This window comes from Heteronotia binoei, chromosome 14 (genome assembly GCF_032191835.1).
Source record: "Heteronotia binoei isolate CCM8104 ecotype False Entrance Well chromosome 14, APGP_CSIRO_Hbin_v1, whole genome shotgun sequence".
NCBI classification, from domain to species: Eukaryota; Metazoa; Chordata; class Lepidosauria; order Squamata; family Gekkonidae; genus Heteronotia; species Heteronotia binoei.
This window is the reverse complement of record NC_083236.1, coordinates 11,077,285-11,099,028: the sequence shown is the minus strand read 5'-3', so window position 1 is coordinate 11,099,028 and position 21,744 is coordinate 11,077,285. Positions and strand designations below refer to the sequence as shown.

The window sequence follows — 21,744 nt, the reverse complement described above, 5'->3', positions numbered from 1 at the left end:
TCAGGTGTGCTCCAATGAACTGAAGGTCCTGCGTTGGTTGAAGCATGGCCTTTTTGTGATTTACACAGAGACTCAGGTTCTGGAGTAAGGCTAATGTTGCAGTTATACCTTTGGTCAGTCTCTGAGGGGAAGGTACCACCAGGAGCCAGTTATCAATACAGGGAAAAACTGACACACTTTGAAGATGCAGAGCTGCTGCTACCACCACCATGCACTTGGTGGAAACATGAGGTGCTGTTGAGAGGCTGAAGGGTAGGACCCAATATTGGTAATGATGAGGACCCACAGTGAAGCAAAGGAATTGGCTGCGTTGAGGTCTGATGGTAACATGAAAGTAGGCATCCTTGAGATCTATGAATGCCAGCCATACTTGAGGTGGAATGAGCGGAAGAATGGACTGCAGAGTTACCATCCTGAACTCTGACTTCCAGATGTACTTGTTGAGTCCCCATGACTTGGATGGCACTCTGTCCTGTTGTTGTAGCCCCAAAGGGATGTAGTTGGAGAAATAAAGTGTAAGCACCGGAGCAGCAGACATGCTGGAATGATGTGAGGCTGAAGGAAGAGACTGCTTTGTACCCAGTGTCGAGGTTGTTAGACCAGTGATCACCACCGGAGTGATGGGTTGGACAGAGGGCATTGAGAATTATGTCAGACTGGGGTTGACTGTCCCGCAGGGTTCTTCAATGTTTTCAAACTCAAAGATGAAGCCCATTTTGAAGACTTGTTTTTGACTTTTTTTGGGCGTTGGAAGTGCTGAAGCAGCAGGATCCACAGCTTTGGTGGAATCTCCCTGGTGTTTTGGGGGAGGCTGTGCAGACTGCAGCACCTGAGCCTGAATTGTTTGAGGGTGAAGTGAGGTTTCCATTAAGGAGGAACGGAGATGCACTGCCCTGTTCTTACAAGCCTGTTTGCTGACGTTCAAGCAACAGGTGCAGGAGTCAACCTAATGAGTCTTCTCCAAGGCACAAATTGTACCCATTAGTTGAAGGAAACTTGGTTTTACAGTCTTTACACTGCTTGAAAAAAACTGCTCCTTTCATGCACCACCACCTCTGAAGAGAAAGAAGGAGGGGGGAACGGACATAAGGATGGGAGAAGGGGGGAAAACCAAAAGCAGTAATATTTTTCTTTTTTAAAATATAGACAAGACAAAACACGAGATGATGATTACAAGGAAGATGGAGGCAAGAAGCAAGGGACAAGGGAGATAAAAGCAACCAAGAAACAAAGTGGAGGAGAACAGCGAAGAAGGTGAGAACAGTGTGGCAGAAAGAAAGGAACTGAGTGAGAGGTGGCTTTCTCTTTAGCTCCAGGCATGCGCAGTTGATCCCTGCTCCCCAGAGCGGGGGAGAAAGCCTGCCAAAAAGATGGAGATAAGCTTTGAAGCTTCCAATTAGAGTTCAGTGTGGGTGCAGTATCCATATGCGGGGTCTGTCCTGAGTCCACAATGATCTTCTGAATACAGCTGAACAAAGCTATATGGTAAAGAACTGCACAAGCTTGATTTCATAACAAACAATCTAACTAGATATGTTTACTTATTAAGCAACTAAAGGCAAATACCTTACTTAAAAAAGCATTTTACCAGTGTGTAATCAAGACTTTAAATAAATGTGTTGAGAATGTCATGGGGGATAGCTCCTGCTCAAATTGTAGTGAAAAAATTACACTTATGGACTGCAATTCAATAGTTCAAGCGATTCAAACAAGATGCAGTTATCACTGCTTGTTTTCAGAAATAATTGTGGTTGTTAACTGTAGTTAACACCCCAAAAGCACTTGCTTCATTAGGCTTATGTTAATAACAAACATCATAATTAAGCATTGGGAACACAAACACTTAAAGATGAGCCCTCACACTTACCCTATAGATGTAATCAAGCAATGGAGCATTGGAAGAATTTTGATCATCAAGGCTAGATGTATTCACAGGCTCCAGCAGCATTTTGAGGGGCAAGGTCATACACCAATCCAGTAGGCAAAGCAATAATGAAACTATAAACTAAAAACAGAAAGATGCAAACTACATTACCTCTACTGAGAAAACTGCCCAAACTCTGATCCAACAGAGAAAAAAAACATACACCCAAATGAGCTGTACCAATATTTTTCCTTACTGCCAAGTCTGATTGCAGCCTGGATGCAAATCGAAAGCATTAAGAGCCAGTGAGAATTTTTTTGGGGGGAGGGGGCAAGGAACAAATTCAACCTTGCCCCCGCCCCCAGTAGCCATGTTCACAGCTTATAGTCAATGCATGTAACAATCCATGTACAGAACGGTGGTGGAAAATGCTGTCAAGTCATGGCTTATTTATGGTGACTCCTGGTGGGGTTTTCAAAGCAAGAAGTTGCTCAGAGGTGGTTTGCCGTTGCCTGCCTCCACATCACGCCCATGGGAGTCTTTGGTAGCCTCCCATCTAAATACTAGCCAGGGCTGACTCTGCTTAGCGTCCGAGATCTGATTAAATTGAACTAGCCTGGGACATCCCGGTGAGAGCATGTACAGGGTATATCTGGTTTTTCTTGACGTACATGTTGAGTAATTTTCATGTTACCTTCAACACTCGCACAACAAATTTATCCAGACACTGGTCCCCAATTTAAATTGTAAAGTAAACACAGGTTGGCTCTTTCTTATAAACAGATGCAGGATCATAAATATACTCACAATGACATTTGAAGAGTGCTAGTGTTCAGCAGCTATTAAAGACAATTTTACTAAAGCTGTGGTTGGACAGCGCTAACTCTGGACTGGCTTTTTATCCTGGGAAACACACACAAGCCATTATGCTTGCAAGTGTGTTCCCCACCACCACCCTTTACTGAGATTAAAGTATTACAGCATATGAACATATGAAGCTGCCTTCTACTGAATCAGACCCTTGGTCCATCAAAGTCAGTACTGTCTTCGCAGACTGGCAGCGGCTCTCCAGGGTCTCAAGCTGAGTTTTTTCACACCTATTTGCCTGGACCCTTTTTTGGAGATGCCAGGGATTGAACCTGGGACCTTCTGCTTCCCAAGCAGATGCTCTACCACTGAGCCACCGTCCCTCCCCAAACACTAGCTCCATGTTTTAAAAGAAGACCAATTCCATTGCAATGTTACAACTAAACCAATGGCAGTTTCTCTTCACATACATACCTTCTTATCACTTTCCACAGAGGAGTACTCTGCACTAGGCAACAGAAACGAAACAGTAGCAATGATGATCTGCATACACACACAAAAAATTCCAAGTGAGACATTTACAGGAATAGGTTTTATCCCTAAAAAAACAACTAAGAGCAAAGATTTGAGTTCAATCAGGCTGTTTGGTGCAAACAACAACAAGAACAACAAGGCCACTAACTCCCCAAATACCGTATGTGTTATTCTCTTTCCTATCCGCCTCTCTAGCCCTTGAGAACATTAAAACAAAAACCAACCCACTGGCATAATTTTGCAAATTTTACAAGAGTTGGATTCAAACCCAGTAGCACCTTAGACATCAACATGTAAGAATGGAGATTTCCCCAGAAGGTCAGAGAGATCCTCCTGGGATATAAGAACTCACGGATCTCCATTTCTACTTGTATCTAATGAAGAGAGCTTTGACCAGCAAAAACTTCTACCCTGAAAGTCTCTGAGGTGCTCCTGGAATCAAATCTAGCTGTTCTACTGCAGGCCAGCATTGCTGCCCTCTGAAACTGTTTCCTGAAAATCTTTTTGGTTTCTAAGGTGCTTCCGGACTCCAGTCTAGCTCTTTGACAGCAGACCACTACGGCTGCCCTCCTGCGACAACCGAGGAGAAAATACTTGAGTTAAAAACCACTTCAGGCAAATCTGCTTATGTTCACTCGGAACAGAAACCGATTCAAAATCGTTGCATTTGTGAGCCCCGTGCAGATTTATAATTGCTCTATGTAAGAAGCCAATGGCACCCTTAAATATTGGTAAAGTATACTAGCTGTGTTTGTAAGCTTATTCTAAAGCTCTTCTCAATCCACAAGTTTAAAAACGGAACGAGGTGCATCCGTTGGGCAATATATGAAACAAGCAGGGGCCCCCAATACTCACAGGGGGAATCGCATCCCCCCACTCTCTCACTGAACCCAGCATGGCTCCTGGGCTCTCGGGCAGCTGCTGCTAGGCTTGGGGTGGCTCCCAGGCTGCTTCGTAACTGCTGCGGCCCCAGGGCTCTCCAGCAGCTGTGACCAGACACAGGGTGGTTCCTGGGCTCTCGGGCAGCCACCAATGTAGGGTTGCCAAGTCCAATTCCAGAAATATCTGGGGATTTTGGGGGTGGAGCCAGGAGACACTGGGGTGGAGCTAGGAGCAAGGGTGTGACAAGCACAATTGAACTCCAAAGGGAGTTCTGTCCATCACAATTAAAGGGACCTCACAACTTTTTAAATGCCTTCCTTCCCTCCACCCTCCCCTTCTCTGATTTTACCTCAGAGGCAGAGGGGAGCGGGCGACACTGCTGCTCAGCTGCCGCCTCTTCTCCGCTTCACCGTAGCTGGACCCAGATTCGCGGCTCGCCATGCTCCTGGCCTGCCTCCACCCTCCCCTTCTCTGATTTTACCTCAGAGGCGGAGCGGGCGATGCCGCTGCGCTGCTGCTGCCTCTTCTCCGCTTCATCTTAGCTGCTCCTCCGAGATGGGCTCAGCCTGAGCCTATCTCAGAGGAGCAGCTACGGTGAAGCGGAGAAGAGGCAGCAGCAGTGCAGCGGCGTCACCCACTCCGAGATGGGGCGGCTCGCCACGCTCCTTGACGCCATTTCCCCCCTCCCCCCGCTTCCGTTTTTTTGGGGAGCGGGGGAAGAGGCTGGAAATTCTGGGGTCCCCTGCCAGGGTAGGAGGGTTGGGAAGCCTACATCAATGCCAAGCCCAGCACAGCTCCTGGGCTGCTTTATTGCTGCTGTAGACCCTGGACTCTCCAGAAGCTGCCACCATACCCAGCATGGCCCCTGGGCTCTGCAGCAGCCACCACTGAATCCAGTGCAGCTTCCAGGCTCACACAAAGAACAGAACTTTACTTTTCAGGAGATTTAACTCCCCCCCCTTCCCAGTTTGAACATTTTCAGATTTTTCTGAAAAACCTGGAGAGTACTCCAAGTTTGCAGAAAACTATGTTTAGCCTCCGTGTGGTCCTGGATCTACAGATTTATCCTCAAACAGCAGCCATATGTAGCTCATAGTTTATAGTTTTTAGTGAATGATTAAACACAGCATATCAGTTACCAAATCCCCACAAATGAACATTTTAGGAAATAAACATACTTCAATCATTTTTCTTGGGAGAGAAGGTTCATATCTGTGCAGTTTTTCCCAGTAAGACGTCAGAAGTTGGAAGGTATCACATGCAAATTGAGCAATCTGCTTGTTAAAAAACTGCAACACACACCAACTTGTTATAAAACGAAACTAATATACTTCCAGATTAGCTGCAAAGACATTTATTGCTCAAAATAATTATTGCATACAATTTTTAAATTATTCTTTTATACATAAACCTTCCAAAGATAGGGTCCACACACCACAGAAATCTAACCAGCACAATATTTCTCAAATAGCATTTTTTCCCCTCCAGAAAACAAAAAGCTTTTATCCCTAAAAAACAACTAAGAACAAATGATTCCTTTCAAAGCACATCTAATACAAGTAATTTAATTTGGGACATTTCTTCTACGCATAACTTCGCAAATCGCTTTTATGCCTTATGTTAATACTGAGCTTTCCAATAGGATACCTAAAAATTCATTCAGTATAATACTTGAGAATCTTCCTAACACTCTCAGCTTCTCAAACTTTTTGCATGCAGTTGAACTACACAGATTCATGCCATACAAGTACCTTCAATGTCACACCTAAAACATTTATTGCATCCTTCACTTGAGGGTGGTTTGTACACTGCATTAATTCTTCACATATCCAAAGCCCAAGACAGCACAGAGATAAGCATCTTCAAAAACAAGAAAATATTATTTAGTTAGCCATACTATCTGAGATCCATGAAAAGCTTTCTACAGTTTATTCTCTCATGCCAGTGCTATATTTTAGCTCCATCTATAATTTTGGTCTATCAAATGCCTTTAGGAGTGTTCCATCAATGCTTCTCATTAGGTTTGCCATAGTGGCACAACCTGTGTGGTGTAATGGTTAAGAGTGTTGGACTAGGATTGAGAAGACCCAGGTTCCAATCTCCACTCTGTCAGGGACGCTCGTTAGGTGACTTTTAGGTGACGCGGCAGTTACACTCTCAGCCTAACAGAAGCACAGCATTACTGTGAGGATATGTTGGAAGAGAGAACAAGGTAAGCCACTTAGGGGAGAAAGGCAGGGCATGAATATTGAAGTAAATAGAATAAACTGCACCCACATACAAACAGAAAGAGAGAGAAAGGGAGACAGAGCGTCTCCACTGCATAGCAATCAAGGGGCCTTTCCGGCCACATCCTGCTCCCCAGGCATGAGCACGCATGCTGCTGAAAGCACTGACAAATGTTTTTTGCAAAAAATGTAAAATTGTATTTCACAGTACTTTGTTTCATTCAGCACTGTACCTTGCAGCTTCACTTGGTTCATCTGTAGCATTCTTCAAAATAATATTTATGAGGCAGCACTAGAACAACAAAAATCATTACAAATAAACATTTTGCTCTGCATGCATACGGTAGAAAAATTGCATACCACTCAGTAATGTGAAATAATATACAGAAGATTAATATGAAGAATACAGAACATTGAATTGGAAGGGACCTCCAGGGTTACCTAGTCCAATGCCTTGCACAATGCAGGAACTTCACAAATACCTTCTCCCTACACATACATCCCCAGTGACCCCTGCTCCATGCCCAGAAGATGGCAAAAACCTCCAGGATCCCTGGCCAAACTGGTCTGCAGGAAAATTGCTTCCTGGCCCCAAAATGGCGAACAGCATTTCCCTGGGAGTGTAAGAAAACGTCACAAGGACTAAGCATCGATGCAGCCCTTCCTGCCCTCTTTCTCATGATCTGCCTAATTCACTGAATCAGCATTGCTGTCAGATGGCCACCTAGCTTATGTTTAAAAACCTCCTAACAAGGAGAACCCATCACCTCCTGAGGAAGCCGGTTCCACTGAGGAACCTATCTGTCAGAAAGTTCTTCCTAATGTTTAGCTGGAAACACTTCTGATTTAATTTCAACCCATTGGTTCTGGTCAGTCAGTCAGTTTGTTATTACAGTAATTGACCAGAACATGTAAGTCATTTAAACAACCTTAAAAGTACCTTATAAAAAGTCCCACAAAGAGTCTACATATTAAGATTTGATGACTTGAGGGTTATAACAGTAAAAAAGAATATAAAATATTATTTAACCCTTTAAACCTTCTAAAAAGTCACTTTCAAATTTAGGATTTACAGTTTGGCCTGTTTGTCTCGCTTTTTGAGTTCTTTATAAACCTGGGAACAGAATGTAGCCACCTGTCTTGTTGTCTGGTGGTTCCTATCTAACAGAAGATAATCTAATTTGAGTTTATTTGATCTGCCAAGGAATCCTTCCAACAGCGGGCTGATAATTTCCCTTCGACGCTGTATGAAAAGAACAATTAAATAATACATGCTCCAGAGAATCTATTTCAGGTCAGGAACAGGAACAGAGCCTATGTGCATAAGGAGTCCCTTTATACCTCCCCTCTACAACTGCAGATGGCAGGAGCATACTCCTAGCTAAGGTAAAAGGCCTTCTAATGTTGTGAGATTCAAGGAATTATAGGCAGGCAGTGGGGGCAACTATATATCTACTGTTTGCTGAAGAGAAAGAGTCTGGGGAACTGAGAAGATCTGTTTGTCTTTCTATATCTAGCACACTCTGCTTAATGAGTGATTTTGCCTGGTCTATGCCAAGGTTTAGGAGGGCTTGGGTGAGGGAAACTTGCCTACATTCACAGAATCCATTCATAGCAGCCTGCAGCATTGCTGCTAGAACCTATTTTGCCCCCTCTGGAGGGGAAGAGGTCTTTTCCGGCCCGTTTGGACGGGAGCAGGGCTTGGCTGTAGTAACGGCTAGACCGTCTGCCCCCTTGATCAGTCCCACGTTGGAGATCGGCTGGTTGGGAGCGTCTACTAGCACTCCAGGCCATTTTCTGGGTCCGAGTTTGGATGAAGGCTGAGGGAGCGTTTTTCTTGCTCCTGCTCGGCCCTGTCCTGGTTTAACTGGTTTTTCTTTCGTCGCTGATAAGCTGGGTTAGGTTTGTGTATTGCGGAGGAGGCGGCTGCATAGCTGGGGGCCAGGAGGACCATCCGGACGTCTGGGGGCTTCTGCATCCAGCCTGTGCCTCTGCTTTTTACGGCCAGTGTATTCTCCTCCCGACCCCCCTTCCTTCATCTGCATTCAACAACCCCCCCCCCCCACTCTTGCCTTGGGAGGGGGGTTAATTTTGGCTTTCTTTTTCTTTGGAGGGACTGGGTATTTTCTTTGTAGATGTCCTTGTACTAGGGGGGAGGTAGTTTGTTTTTCTTTTCCTTTCCATTCCTTTGGGAGAGGGATTTAATTTTCTGATTTCACTTGAGCTGAGTGAGGCTGCCTTGGGCAGAGGCAGCCATATTGGGTCCACGTCTTCTTCTGTTAGGTGGCAGCCATCTTGCTTCCCTTTTTTTTCCTGTGGGACGCCGGCCATGTTAAAAGGCTGTTGGAGGGAAGCCATTTTGTGGGTTTACAAGGGACGTTTGGTGTAGTTTTGTGCAGTCTTATTGCACTTGATATTTGCCAAGATGTCTGGTAAGAAAGGGACGGGAAGATCTAAGGGCAAACAGCCTGCACCAGGGGCCACTAAGGGCCTGCCTAAAAGGCCACCATTGCCTTTATCTTTGTCAGATTAGGAGGGTGAGGACGAAGTTAATGCAGCTATTATGCAAAGGCTGAGAGTGCTGGAGCAAACATCTGGTACCCCTCCCCTGCATGGGTTAGGACCTGGAAAGGTTTCTAAGATGGCACTTCAGGCTGATATTTTAACTTGGTTGTCTATTCTGGAGGGCAGGTCTGCAGGAAACGTCGCAGGAGGAGCATTGGGTCTTGGCGGTTCTGACGGGGGATCAGTTCCATCTACGGGGGCTGCTGGATCTGGATTGGCGCTGGTGCCTATGGGAACTCTGGGTAAGGCTAGTGACACCCCACTGTCTTATACTGGGCTGGTTTGGCCTTGCTGCCCCTACTGCACCTGGCATTGCTGCTGGGAGTTCTGGGGTATCTCCCTCCCCAGGTTTGGGTCCTCAGTCAAATTGGGCTTGGCCGCAAGGTCAGTTTGGCCCCTATGGAAATTGGCCAGCCGCAGGGCAGCAGGGGTTTGCAGGTTCCTTTTCGGGGAGATGGGGTTTTCCTTCTCCCTATGGGGCTGTCCCTTTTGCTGCCTTACCTTTCAGGGATGTGGCATTACATTTTGCCTGGTCTATGCCAAGGTTTAGGAGGGTTTAGGAGGGCTTGGGCGGGGGGGGGGGGAACCTGCCTAAGTTCACAGAATCTGCAAACCAAACAAAGAAACACGGCAGAGAGTAGAAACAACCAAAAAAGGTTCCGTGCTGACCAGCCTCAGCAAAAAATAAACTAACTAATTTTAAGAGTAAATATATCTATTACTCTCATATACAAGTGACAAGTTAATACAAACACACCCTGATAAACAAAGCACCTTAAAGTTCATATAGAAGGACATAACATAAATGAGAAGGAAAACCAATTCCAAGGACTAAACCAAGGTCCTTCCACTTCCACTCCAATGGAATCCCTGGTTCTTCCGACTCTTGAGGAAACCAAATGAAGATGTACTGTCCATGATGTTAAAGTCTTCTTGTGTATAAATATTCTTGAACTCAGCAGATCACAGCGATGAGGTAGTACTTTGAATTTCCCCATTTTGATCAAAGCTTTAACCAGCTATTCCACAAATATCAGAGTATGGCAAGATTCCACAAATCTTTGTGCATAACTAAGTTTCAATTTACAAGGTCTTGCACCATCCTGTATATGACAGCCCTTCAAGTTCTTGAAGATGGTGATCATATCACCTCTCAGTTGTCTCCTCTCCAGGCTAAACAAAATCCAACTCCTTCAACCTTTCCTTATAGGACTTTGTCTCCAGACCCCTCATCATCTTCATTGCCTTCCTCTGGACATGTTCCAGCTTGTCTATATCCTTCTTACATTGTGGTTCCCAAAACTGAACATATATTCTAAGTGAGGTCTAACCAGAGCAGAGGAAAATGATACCATCACTTCACGTGATCTGGATACTATACTTTTGTTGATATAGCCCAAAACTGAATTTGCCATTTTAGCTACCGCATCATACTGCTGACTCATGTTCAGTGTATGGTCCACTAAGACCCCTAGATCTTTTTCGTATATACTACGGCCAAAACAAGTCTCCCCTATCCTATAATGATTGGATTTTTCCTACCTAAATGCAGAACTTTACATTATCCCTGTTAAAATTCATTTTATTGGTTTTAGTCTAGTTTTTCACCCTTGACAGGCTGATCTTCACCCTGTATCCTGACTCTGTCTTCTGCCATACTTGCCACCTCTCCCAATTTAATATTATCTGCAAGTTTAATAAGCATTCCTTTTATTCCTTCATCCAAATCATTTATAAAGATGTTGGACAAATCATCTCCCAGGAAAGATCCCTGAGGCACTCCACTTGTCAGTCCTTTCCAAGACAATGAAGAACCATTTACAAGCACTCTTTGGATGTGGTTTGTCAACATGTTACAGATCCATCTAACAGTAATATAGTCCAAACCACATTTTACCAACTTGTCAGCAAGAATACTTTGTGGAACCTTACTAATGGACTTGCTGAAATCAAGATAAACTATGTCTACAGCATTCCCCTGATCCAGCAAGGTAGTAACTTTCTCAAAAAAGGAGATCAGGTTAGTCTGACATAGCTCTTAGTAATCACAGCCATCTTTTAATGAATAAATAAATAGTCAAGTCAAGTTAGCCTTTATTGGCATAATATATATATATATCAGAGCAAATTGGTTAAAAAAAGATAAAATGGAACGATTGCATACATATACATCAGGAAAAGCATAAACATAAACTGTTTCAATGAGATCCTCTGATGTGCCTTTAAAACAGAATATTATGGAACTCAATTAGATGGGCTATTTACCATCTAAAAGCCCTTCTAAGGGGGAAATTACCATCAATTGACTTAATTATGGTGGAAGCTCTTACCAGCCCAAATCAGGTTCAAAAAATCTTGCTCACTTTCAGCAGTTCCAGGATCCCCAGTCTGCTGCAGTCCCAGAAAGACTTCCTTCACACCAAGAGGATTTTTCCAGCTAGGGTCTTTGTCAATTCTCTTATAAACCCCCTGCTACCACACTGGCAGAAAGAGGGCTCTTTGACAGAGGACATCAATTTTAAGGCAGGAATGACGAAAGCTGTAGACCAGAGTGACTTGGCTCAGGGTCCTGATTTACCTTTTTATCTGAACCCAGCTTCAGAGCATCTCCTTCTTGAGAACTCCATAGATCTAATTAACTCTTTCACAGCCCTCCCATCTACAGAACAACTTGCAATCACAACTAAACTCAAAGTGTTGAGGGACAAACTTTTGAAAACAAAAAGTGATCACACGCAATAAGTATCTAATCTGCTCATGATGCCCAACACTCTTGAGAATGGTTCGGTTCTATCAGCCCTTCTAACTCCTCTCATTTCTATGGAGGTAGACCAAAGGAAAACAGGAATAAACCACTCACCCTCCCAACAAGTGAATCCTGAAGAGAAGACTGATTTAATTTCCACCACAGAAGGTCATAGTCTCACGTGCATTCTGGGCCAATGACCCATCTATGTCTGTCATTTCCTCTTATGTTTGGTTTTAGCACTTCTCAGTTCTGTTCCATCAAGATCTAACTCGTGCTGAACCATCTGATTTTCCCCTACCCGATTTACCTGACTGGCCTCCTGTCCCTCCGGAGGAAATAAAAGAATTAATTACACAACTGAAATTAGGAAAGGCTCCTGGCCCAGATGCTATTTCCTCTGAAATCTTAAAATTAGACCCAGACATGTGGGCTTCTCCCCTTGCATCTCTGTTTACAATTGTAGATCGAACTGGCATAATTCCCTTGGCATGGTTGAATGCAATAGTGGTCCCGCTATACAAAAAAGGTGATCACACTAACTCTGCCAACTACAGGCCGATTAGCCTATTCTCCATCATTGGCAAGCTTTACTCCAAACATCTATTAGTCAAGCTCAATCTCTGGATGTTGCAGGAAAAAATTCTAGGCCCTGAACAGCTGGGCTTCAGCAAAGGGAAAACTTTAGACCACTGCATTATCCTGTCCCATCTAGTCAACAAGTACACTGTGCAAAATAACCAGAAATAAATAAATAAATAAAACTTAGTTGGTCTTAAAGGTGTACTTAGAATCATAGAATCATACAGTTGGAAAGGACCTCTAGGGTCATCTAGTCCAACCCCCTGAACAATGCAGGAAACTCACAAACATCTCCCCCAAAATTCACAGGATCTTCATTGCTGTCAGATGGCCATCTAGCCTCTGTTTAAAAACCTCCAAGGAAGGAGAGCCCACCACCTCCCGAGGAAGCCTGTTCCACTGAGGAACCGCTCTAATGGTCAGGAAGTTCTTCCTAATGTTGAGCCAGAAACTCTTTTGATTTAATTTCAACCCATTGGTTCTGGTCCTACCTTTTGGGGCCACAGAAAACAATTTCACACCATCCTCTATATATACTTGTCTACTGCTTTGTTCTATCTTTTCTAAATGTTCCAGGACTGACTGACTGACGATTTGTTCCAAAACTTTTTCAGGAATAGACATCAAGTTGACAGGTCAGTAGTTACCTAGCTCCTCCTTTTCCCCCTTCTTGAAGATGAGGATAATATTTGCCAACCTCCAATCTTCTAGCACCTTACCTGTTCTCCAAGAATTCTCAAAAATAATGGGGAGAGGCTCAGAAATCACATCTGCAAGTTTTTTTAGTACCCTTGGATGCAGTTCATCTGGCCCTAGTTTCTTTAGTTTCATTTAAAGAAACTAGGTATGTACTACCTCATGCTGATCCTAGGGTGCAAATCCCTTCCCTCATCATATGTTCTTCCAGTTGAGCATTGGAGGGAGGCAGACATGCGGCTCTACAGCTCCGTAATGATAAGTCTATGATAAGCCTCTTTTAATTTTAAATTTTTGTTTTAACCCTGAGGATTTTCCCTTTTCCATCTTAACTCTCTCAACTGTAAGCAGAGTTTTTGAGGAATACAAACCTCCCCTGCTTAACTGGATAATTGGCTGACGTCCTCACCGTCTCTGACTCTGGAAGGTTGCCAAGTGGGAGCTTTGCTTACTTAGGAACTTACTACTACTATTTCCCCTCAGTTGCTCTGCAAGCTCTTCCTTTAATAACAGTGAATCTGAAGTCCTTTAAAAGTGGGAGAGATGCAGAGTTGTTTTTAATTACCCCATCCTTCTCTGGGCTTGCATCCAATACTCTGTCTACCAATTAACATGGGCGTTACCAAAAGACCGAGAGAAGCTGAAGATTCTCCATTACCAGCTAAACAACTGAAAATATATGACTTTTATTCAGCCCAAGTGCCCGCATCTAATCATTTTGAGATTTTGGCTAATTTTGATAATGAGGATCTTAATGAGCAGCCCTCACTTACACAAAATTCTACTGACCCCCACAACATTATTAATACAAATGCAAACTCTGAGGAAGCTGCAGACAAGATTAGAAGAAGAAGATGAAGAAGATATTGGATTTATATCCCGCCCTCCACTCCGAAGAGTCTCAGAGCAGCTCACAATCTCCTTTACCTTCCTCCCCCACAACAGACACCCTGTGAGGTGGGTGGGGCTGGAGAGGGCTCTCACAGCAGCTGCCCTTTCAAGGATAACCTCTGCCAGAGCTCTGGCTGACCCAAGGCCATTCCAGCAGGTGCAAGTGGAGGAGTGAGGAATCAAACCTGGTTCTTCCAGATAAGAGTCCGCATACTTAACCACTACACCAAACTGGCTCTCTAACTCTCTAAATTAACTCTCTAAATTCCACTGAAAGTAACAGTCTTGAAGTGGGTTACAGAGAACTCTTTAATGTAACACATTTAACAGCTGTAACAGTAGACCTTCATCTGTAGCCAGTTGAAGCTACTTCATAATAAAATGGACTACATTACTGAGCAGATAACTTTTAAAAGAAGCACCTTGGAACAGGGCACCCCATCTGCTAATGAATTGCAGCTGAAGGAATATGATAAGCTTTTTTCACTGAGTAACAACTTAATAAAACCCCAAATAAAATTTGCCTATTTGCAACTACAGAGGACGATGCCCTGCATGGAATACTATGCAACAAACTAGGAAACATTTGAAAACATTGTTTCCAAGGGAAATGAGCCAGATTGATCTACTAGAAGTGGATCTTGTGAGCGGCAATGCACCCAGACTCAGAGGGTGATATTATCATTTAATTCAGTTTCTATTACGATCTAAAGGTTATCTGGCATCTAAGGGAGTCTTCCTATCCTGTGTTTTTAAGAATGAGATGATCTCTCCACTACTACCCACCAAGAAGTGTCCAGCTCAACAGAATTATCCCCTGACTACAAAGGTCAACAACAATAATTCAAATAGGGAATAGTCAACTGATTCAACCAACTGTCCTTCCCCGCCTAATAATTTTGATGAAACTATGGACATAGTAGCAGGAAATTATATTCTGGAAGATAATATCAGAGATCACTTCCAATCTCTTCAAGCGCAAGAACAACAGGATATCCTAAAGAGACTAGATCTATTGAGGGAAAATCTCGTATTAAAACAGACTGAATTCCAAAAGAGAATCCAAGGGCTTCCCAATAATCAAACAGAAATTTCACAGGACACCTTACCAACAAATTCAGATCAACAAGAAGCCTGTACTATAATCTCCAACCATTCTCTTCAGACCAACTTTAACTCTGACAATTTGGCCTCTAATTCTACACCATCCAGTTTTCCATCTACCAATGGGTGTATATATCAAGACTCAAAAACTACACGACCAAATTACAGAGCTGGACTGACTGTCCGAAAAGTCTTCAACTAGAAATCTTCACCTATTATCTTGGAATATTGCTGGCTGGCTGAATAAATCATGTGATCCAGACTTTATCGATTTCCTTACCCATTATGATTGTATTCTACTTCAAGAAACTTGGTCAGAATTAGAAATCAGTATCCCTGGATTTCTTCCATTCAACCTTGCTGCTCACAGAAATGCTTCCGGGGTAGATTTAAAGCTGGATTAACAATTATGATTAAAGCAAATATATGTTCTGACGTAACTTTACTTGACTCTTCCCCTCCCCTAGCACAAGCTCTATTAATTCACTTAACTAATTCTATGCTGATTCTGGTAAATGTTTATTTTCCTCCACCTGAGGACGATTTAATGCTTTTGCGCAAATGGAACAAACTATCTGATTTTATTATTTTTTTGCTTAAACATTTCCCATATACCCCACTCCTTATAATGGGTGATATGAATGCACAGATAGGACCAAGTAACCAAAATCTTATTTCCCCTTTAGGCTTTGAAGGATTTGACCACTTACCCCTACCCCTTGCCAACATATGAATTTCTAAAGATACATTATATAATAAGGTGGGTTTACTTTGTATTACTTATGATCTTAATATCCTAAATGGGTCACCCAGTTTTCCAAATGCAAATGAATTTACCTACTCCTCAACAAGAGGTAGTAGTGTTATCGATTATTGCCTTTGTTCCTCAGATCTATGCCCACTAGTTAGCTCTTTCTCCATCGGAATCCGCACTGAGAGTGACCATCTGCCCCTCCTGCTGACACTTCATGGCAACTCTCTTATAACTCATATGCCAGTATCTATATCCCCTGATAGTGTTTCCCAGGGCTCTGTTAAAAGAATCAAATGGACTACCCAAACTGACAAAGAGTTACTCTGCTTATTTCAATCAGACAGAATGTTGGAGTTTAGAACAATTATTGCCAAAACCAGTTCTATGGAGGAGGCCAATTTAGCCTATGCTCAGATAATTGCTTCCTGTAATTCTGCAGCCAAACTGATTTGTCCTCCTAATCCCACCTGTAATCAACGGTTTGACTCAGAATGCAGGACTCATTTAGAACTTTTAGGCAAGATAATAATTCCTGCAACCTAAAAATTTACTCTGCACACAAGGAGATATATCATAGCCTTATCACTGGGAAAAAAAAGTTGTATAAACAAAAATGGGACCATTTGCTGAATACAATTAAAACCAAAGACTGTAAACTATTCTGGCAGATGGCCTCTGGTTACTTGAAAAATAACTCGGCCCCGGCTGTGATTACACCTACTCCTCAAAAATGGGTTGATTATTATTTTGAAATATTTACTGACCAAGATATTTCAATAGAATACAGAGAATTTACCTTTTCAACCAATCCAGAATGGCCTCCTGTGAGTCCCGAGGAAATAATTGATTTAATCTCTGAATTGAAGACTGGCAAGGCCACTGGTTTAGATGGTATTCCAGCTGAACTCTTTAAAAAGTATGTGGACTGTCAAGCATGCTATTTCTAAATGCTGGTTTTATTTGTACCTAGTAAACAGGCCATATTTACAGCAGATTATCACCTTTGTCTTTTCCCCTTTCTTCTTCTCCCCCCTTCCCCCCCCCTTGGATGCATAATAAAATCCATCTGGACCCAGGATGTTTAGTGTAACCTCTTATTAATGGTGTAGAATGCCTCTCCCCTAGATTCACACAGCCATGCCTTATCAGCTCGCAGAGAATGTGTGAGAAATGGAGATGTTGTCATTAGCTAACATTCCTTAACCATAAAAGAGATACTAGAAAGTAGCCTTTGAACCCTCAACTCAATTTGCATCTTTTTGTTATTATTTTGAAGTTAACTGTAACCCTGCCTTTTGAAGTTTGCCTATAAAATACTATTCAATACTATGTATGCCATTACTTCCAAGGAATCCGTCCTTGGAGCAAGCTATGGAGTTTTACAATAAAACAAGTCTTTGATTAAAGAACAAACACTTGATTATTGCGAAATAGCGATGTTTGACATTTTGGAAGTAATCTCACTCGGGAGTTTAACTGAACTGGCAACTTTCTGACCGTATGGCAGAGAAAACTCCAGACAACGGAAGATTCCCTATAACTCGGAACAGACTGCGAGGTGAGCCCAGATGAGATGGTGCCGGGGTGCGGACACCCCATGGCACATCCTTGACACTCGAAGAGTCACAGGCAGAGGATCTCCCCTGCATATACAGCAACTGTTTATCACCCCAAAAGTGTGGGTTCCCAGAACATCCACCACCCTGATGGATGAGGCACCAGCTCGGAGAGAAGCGATCCTGGCACTACCCTCCCTGCGTGTGAGAGCGGGAGAAGAAAGCGACCAGAACGGTTCAAGAGCGAGTGGAGGAGGTTGTTGAGATGACCGGGAACAACTGAGACCGGACGAGGATGAGGAGGATGGGGGTGACAGAGAGCAGCCGTGCCCAGATGAGGAGGAAGAAGAACCTGATCCCGATGACCGGGGACTCTTTTAGATAGTGAGAGACGAGATGGCTGAAATGGCTAAGTGCCTGAGAGATTAGATGCAAGCCAATGCTACATTCATGGCCCAGAAATGAGGAGGCAACTAGAAAGAGTGTTGCAGCTGCCAGACCCAAGAGGAGAGCAAATACCCCCTCCGGTAAGGCAACCGCCATTGCAGCCGACTCCACTACCTCTTCTTCCCTGTGATTATGGAAGAGGAAGAGAGTTGGATGCCACCTTCGACGGAGACCCAGAAGAGGTGAAATACTTCTCCATTCAAGCAAATAGCTTCATGCATTACTGGGGAAATACCTTCCCTGACGAGTTCAGCAGAGTGGATTACCTGGGGTCGAAGCTGAAGGGGGCTGCGAAGAGATGGTATGTAAGCCTGTACGAGACCAGGAGCCCCGAACTGGACACTGTGGCCACGTTCCTTCGGGCACTGTTGACCCAGTATGAGGACCCCCTGCAAGAAACTAGGGTCCTCACCACCCTGAGAGATCTACAGTAAGGGTCCAAGTCCATGCGTGAGTACGCCACCAAGTTCCGAGCTAACACGGCCAAAATCCGTGGATGAAATGAGCAAATAAAGATAGAGCAATTCCAGAGGGGCCTAAACGCGAGCATGCGAGATCAGGCTCTGCAGCAAGCACGCCCACCACGCTGGTGGGGTGGGTGCAACTAGCAGGTGAAGTTGAAACCAATATGAAGCAAGTGGCCCTACAACGTCAACAGCAGCAAGGGGGAAAGGGGGGACGTGAATCTCGGTCAGGGGCAAAACAAGATGGAAAGAAGGCCAGCACAGCTGGGGGAGCTACTAAACCAACTACTCCCCGATGCTGTTTCTGGTGTGGAGACCTAAACCACTTGGCCGCCAATTGCCCGAAACAACCTCAAGGCCCCCCTTACTCCGAAACCTGGCACGCCCAAAGCGAAGAAGACTGAAAGTCGATCAAAGGAATCGGTAAAGGGGAGTATTGCCGCCGCAACCTTTCTAAGAGAGGAAACCATCATTATAGACAAGCGGAGTGAAACATCCTGGGATGATGAGCCAGCAGGAAACGGGGACGACCTGCACTGAGAGGTGCCGAGCAGCAGGTCGCGGAATTAACGGCACCACTAAGGGTGAGAATAACTGGAACTTTATTTTTCATCCCTTTGACTCTGTTAAACCACAAACTAAAGAGATTTATTCATGCTTGAGCACTGCTCGACTCAGGGTGTACTAGGGATATAATCACGCCCAAATTGGTGGAAGCTTTGGGACTCCATAAGAGCCCATTACCTCACCCTATACCATTTGAACAAATGGATGGAACTATAATGAGAGGGGAGCCTTGCACCGAGCAGACCCAAGAAGTACCAGTGGGAATAGAGGACCATTGGGACACAGAAACATTTGTAATAGCCCTCTCTTCAGGAGAGACGGTTTGGTGTAGTGGTTAAGTGTGCAGACTCATATCTGGGAGAACCGGGTTTGATTCCCCACTCCTCCACTTGCACCTGCTAGCATGGCCTTGGGTCAGCCATAGCTCTGGCAGAGGTTGTCCTTGAAAGGGCAGCTGCTGTGAGAGCCCTCTCCAGCCCCACCCACCTCACAGGGTGACTGTTGTGGGGGAGGAAGGTAAAGGAGATTGTGAGCCGCTCTGAGACTCTTTGGAGTGGAGGGCGGGATATAAATCCAATATCTTCTTCTTCATCTTTTGATATTGTGCTAGGGGTAGGATGGCTCGCCAAACACGAACCCGACATAAAGTGGGGGGGGGGGAACAAATCATAGACTTTAGAGATGGAAGGTGTGAACACCATCACTGGAATGGGGATTGGGATCCAGAACCAACCATGAGAAGCTATGGTTAACCATTGAGGAAGTACAGTCAATCCCTAAGGAGTACAGAGACTTAAAACGAGTGTTCAGTGAAGAAGAAGTTAATGAACTCCCCCCCCCCCCCGAAATACTGACTGTGCCATTGAATTGATCCCGGGACAGGATTAATGGGATTTTCACCTCTAATGCGTACCCCATCCCTCTGATAAAGGACTTAGTACGGTGTCAGAGGGAAAGATCTTCACCAAATTAGACTTACGGGATGCCTACTTCCGGGTGCGCATAAAAGAGGGAGACGAATGGAAGACAGCGTTTAATACGCCTATGGGACAATTTGAATATTTGGTCATGCCTTTTGGATTACAAGGACCCCCGGGGTTTTTCATGAACTTAATAAATAAAGTCCTACGCAAGTACTTGTACAAAGGGGTCGTGGTGTACCTGGATGATATAATTATTTATTCCAAAGACATGCAATCCCATGTAAAATTGGTCCGGGAAGTGCTGAAAACTCTCTATGAGAATCAACTATATGCCAAACTAATCAAATGTGAATTTCACAAGACAGAATTGGATTATCTAGGATACAGAGTGTCTAGGAGAGGGCTAGCCATGGATCCAGCTAAAATACAAGCTGTAATAGATTGGGAACCCCCGAGGACTCGTAGACAGCTCCAATCCTTCCTCGGATTCGCAAATTTTTATCGTAATTTTATACAAGGGTTCGCACACACGATGCTCCCCTTAACAGATCTCCTGAAAACAAAAGGGAAGGGGCCTGAAGCCAAATGGCCAGGAGCTAAATTAGAGTGGACGGCCAAATGCCAAGAGGCATTCAATAAACTAAAAAAGATGGTTTACGAGTGAACCCATTCTAATTCACCCTAATGAGTTAAAACCCTTCGTGGTAAATGTGACGCTAGTAACGTTGTCGTAGGAGCAATTCTAATGCAACCTGACGAAGAGGGGGCGTTAAAGCCCTGTGCCTACATATCCAAAAAATTTACTCACAAACAGAGAAATTGGTCGGTTCGGAACAAAGAAGCTTTTTCAGTCACTTTCGCTTTAAAAACATGGAGATCATGGTTAGAAGGGGTGAGGGTTCCATTCGAAATCTGGACAGATCACAAAAATCTGGAAGCCCTCACAGGACGAAAAAAACTAATCAAGAAACCAAAGCAAAGCAAAGTTTATTAAAAACAGTCATAAGACCAGCATACAAAATAATATAAGATAATACAGTATAAGAACATGGCAATAGACAGTTACAGCCATAATTCCTAAAATTCCGGACTGAACTAACAAATCCGGTGGGTGGGCTTCTTTGCCAAATTTGACTTTACTTTAAAACACATCCCTGGTTTCAAAAACTTTCTAGCTGATGCACTGTCTAGACTCCCTCAACATAATAGCTAGAGGGTGGAAGTGATCGACTCCATCATCTCGCCAAGCCAGCTAGGAGGGGCTGTAACCACCCGCTCCAAGGCAAAGTGCGAAAGCCTAGAAGAAAAGTGGGGACGAGAGAGATTAATCAGCAAAATGGAAAAGGAGGGAGACACCAAACCAGAGGGAGTGACAAAGGGGGAAGGGGGCTTCTGGTACAAAGAGGGCAAACTTTACGTACCGGAAAGTCTCCGAAAAGAAGTGCCACAATTCTGTCACAATAATAACCTTTCAGGGCACTTTGGATATGTGAAAACACTACACTTGGTGAACCGACAGTTCTGGTGGCCATTTATGAAGAAAGATATTTCCAACTAAGTTGCTTCTTGCCCAATATGCTTAATGGCGAAGAGAAGGGGAGGGAAACCTCCCAGATTATAACAACTGTTGGAGACAGCTACCAGGCCTTGGTCTGTTGTCTCAATGGATTTTATTGTGGAACTGCCAATGTCGCAAGGGAAAACTGTGATTTTAGTGATAGACATGTTCTCAAAACAAGCTCATTTTATCCCTTGCACCCAAGTTCCCACAGCTAAAAAGCTAGCACAATTGTTTTTTCAACACATGGTTAAATTACACTTATTCCCGGATAAGATAATTAGCGACCAGGGCCCGCAGTTCATTGCCAGATTCTGGCGGAGTTTGGTAAATTGACCGGAATCTAAGAACCCTCTAAGAACCCTCCCTTCTTAAAACAATTAGCAGTGCCTTTACTGCTATATGCTGATGACACTGTTATTCTTTCACATACCAGATTTGGCCTCCAAAAATATTTGAAAGCCTTTCATCAATACTGTAGATTGAATCGACTGGTAATTAATTATGAAAAATCAAAAATCCTGGTTTTTTCAAAGTGCTGGCACGTATGTAAATGGTGCATTGGTACAGAAGAAA

General features: G+C 43.8%; 1 protein-coding gene across 2 annotated transcripts in view; it reads right to left on the bottom strand.

Annotated features, from left to right (window-relative positions):
• RALGAPA2 (Ral GTPase activating protein catalytic subunit alpha 2) overlaps positions 1–21,744 on the bottom strand; it is a 380,381-nt gene that overhangs the window by 148,532 nt on the left and 210,105 nt on the right. For both annotated transcript variants that reach the window (XM_060253668.1, XM_060253669.1), the window contains 5 exons: positions 6,549–6,607; positions 5,839–5,947; positions 5,266–5,376; positions 3,146–3,214; positions 1,868–2,005 (listed from right to left, as the gene is read on the bottom strand). In XM_060253668.1, the coding sequence (XP_060109651.1) occupies positions 1,868–2,005; positions 3,146–3,214; positions 5,266–5,376; positions 5,839–5,947; positions 6,549–6,607 (486 nt within the window). The remainder of the gene's footprint in view (positions 1–1,867; positions 2,006–3,145; positions 3,215–5,265; positions 5,377–5,838; positions 5,948–6,548; positions 6,608–21,744) is intronic.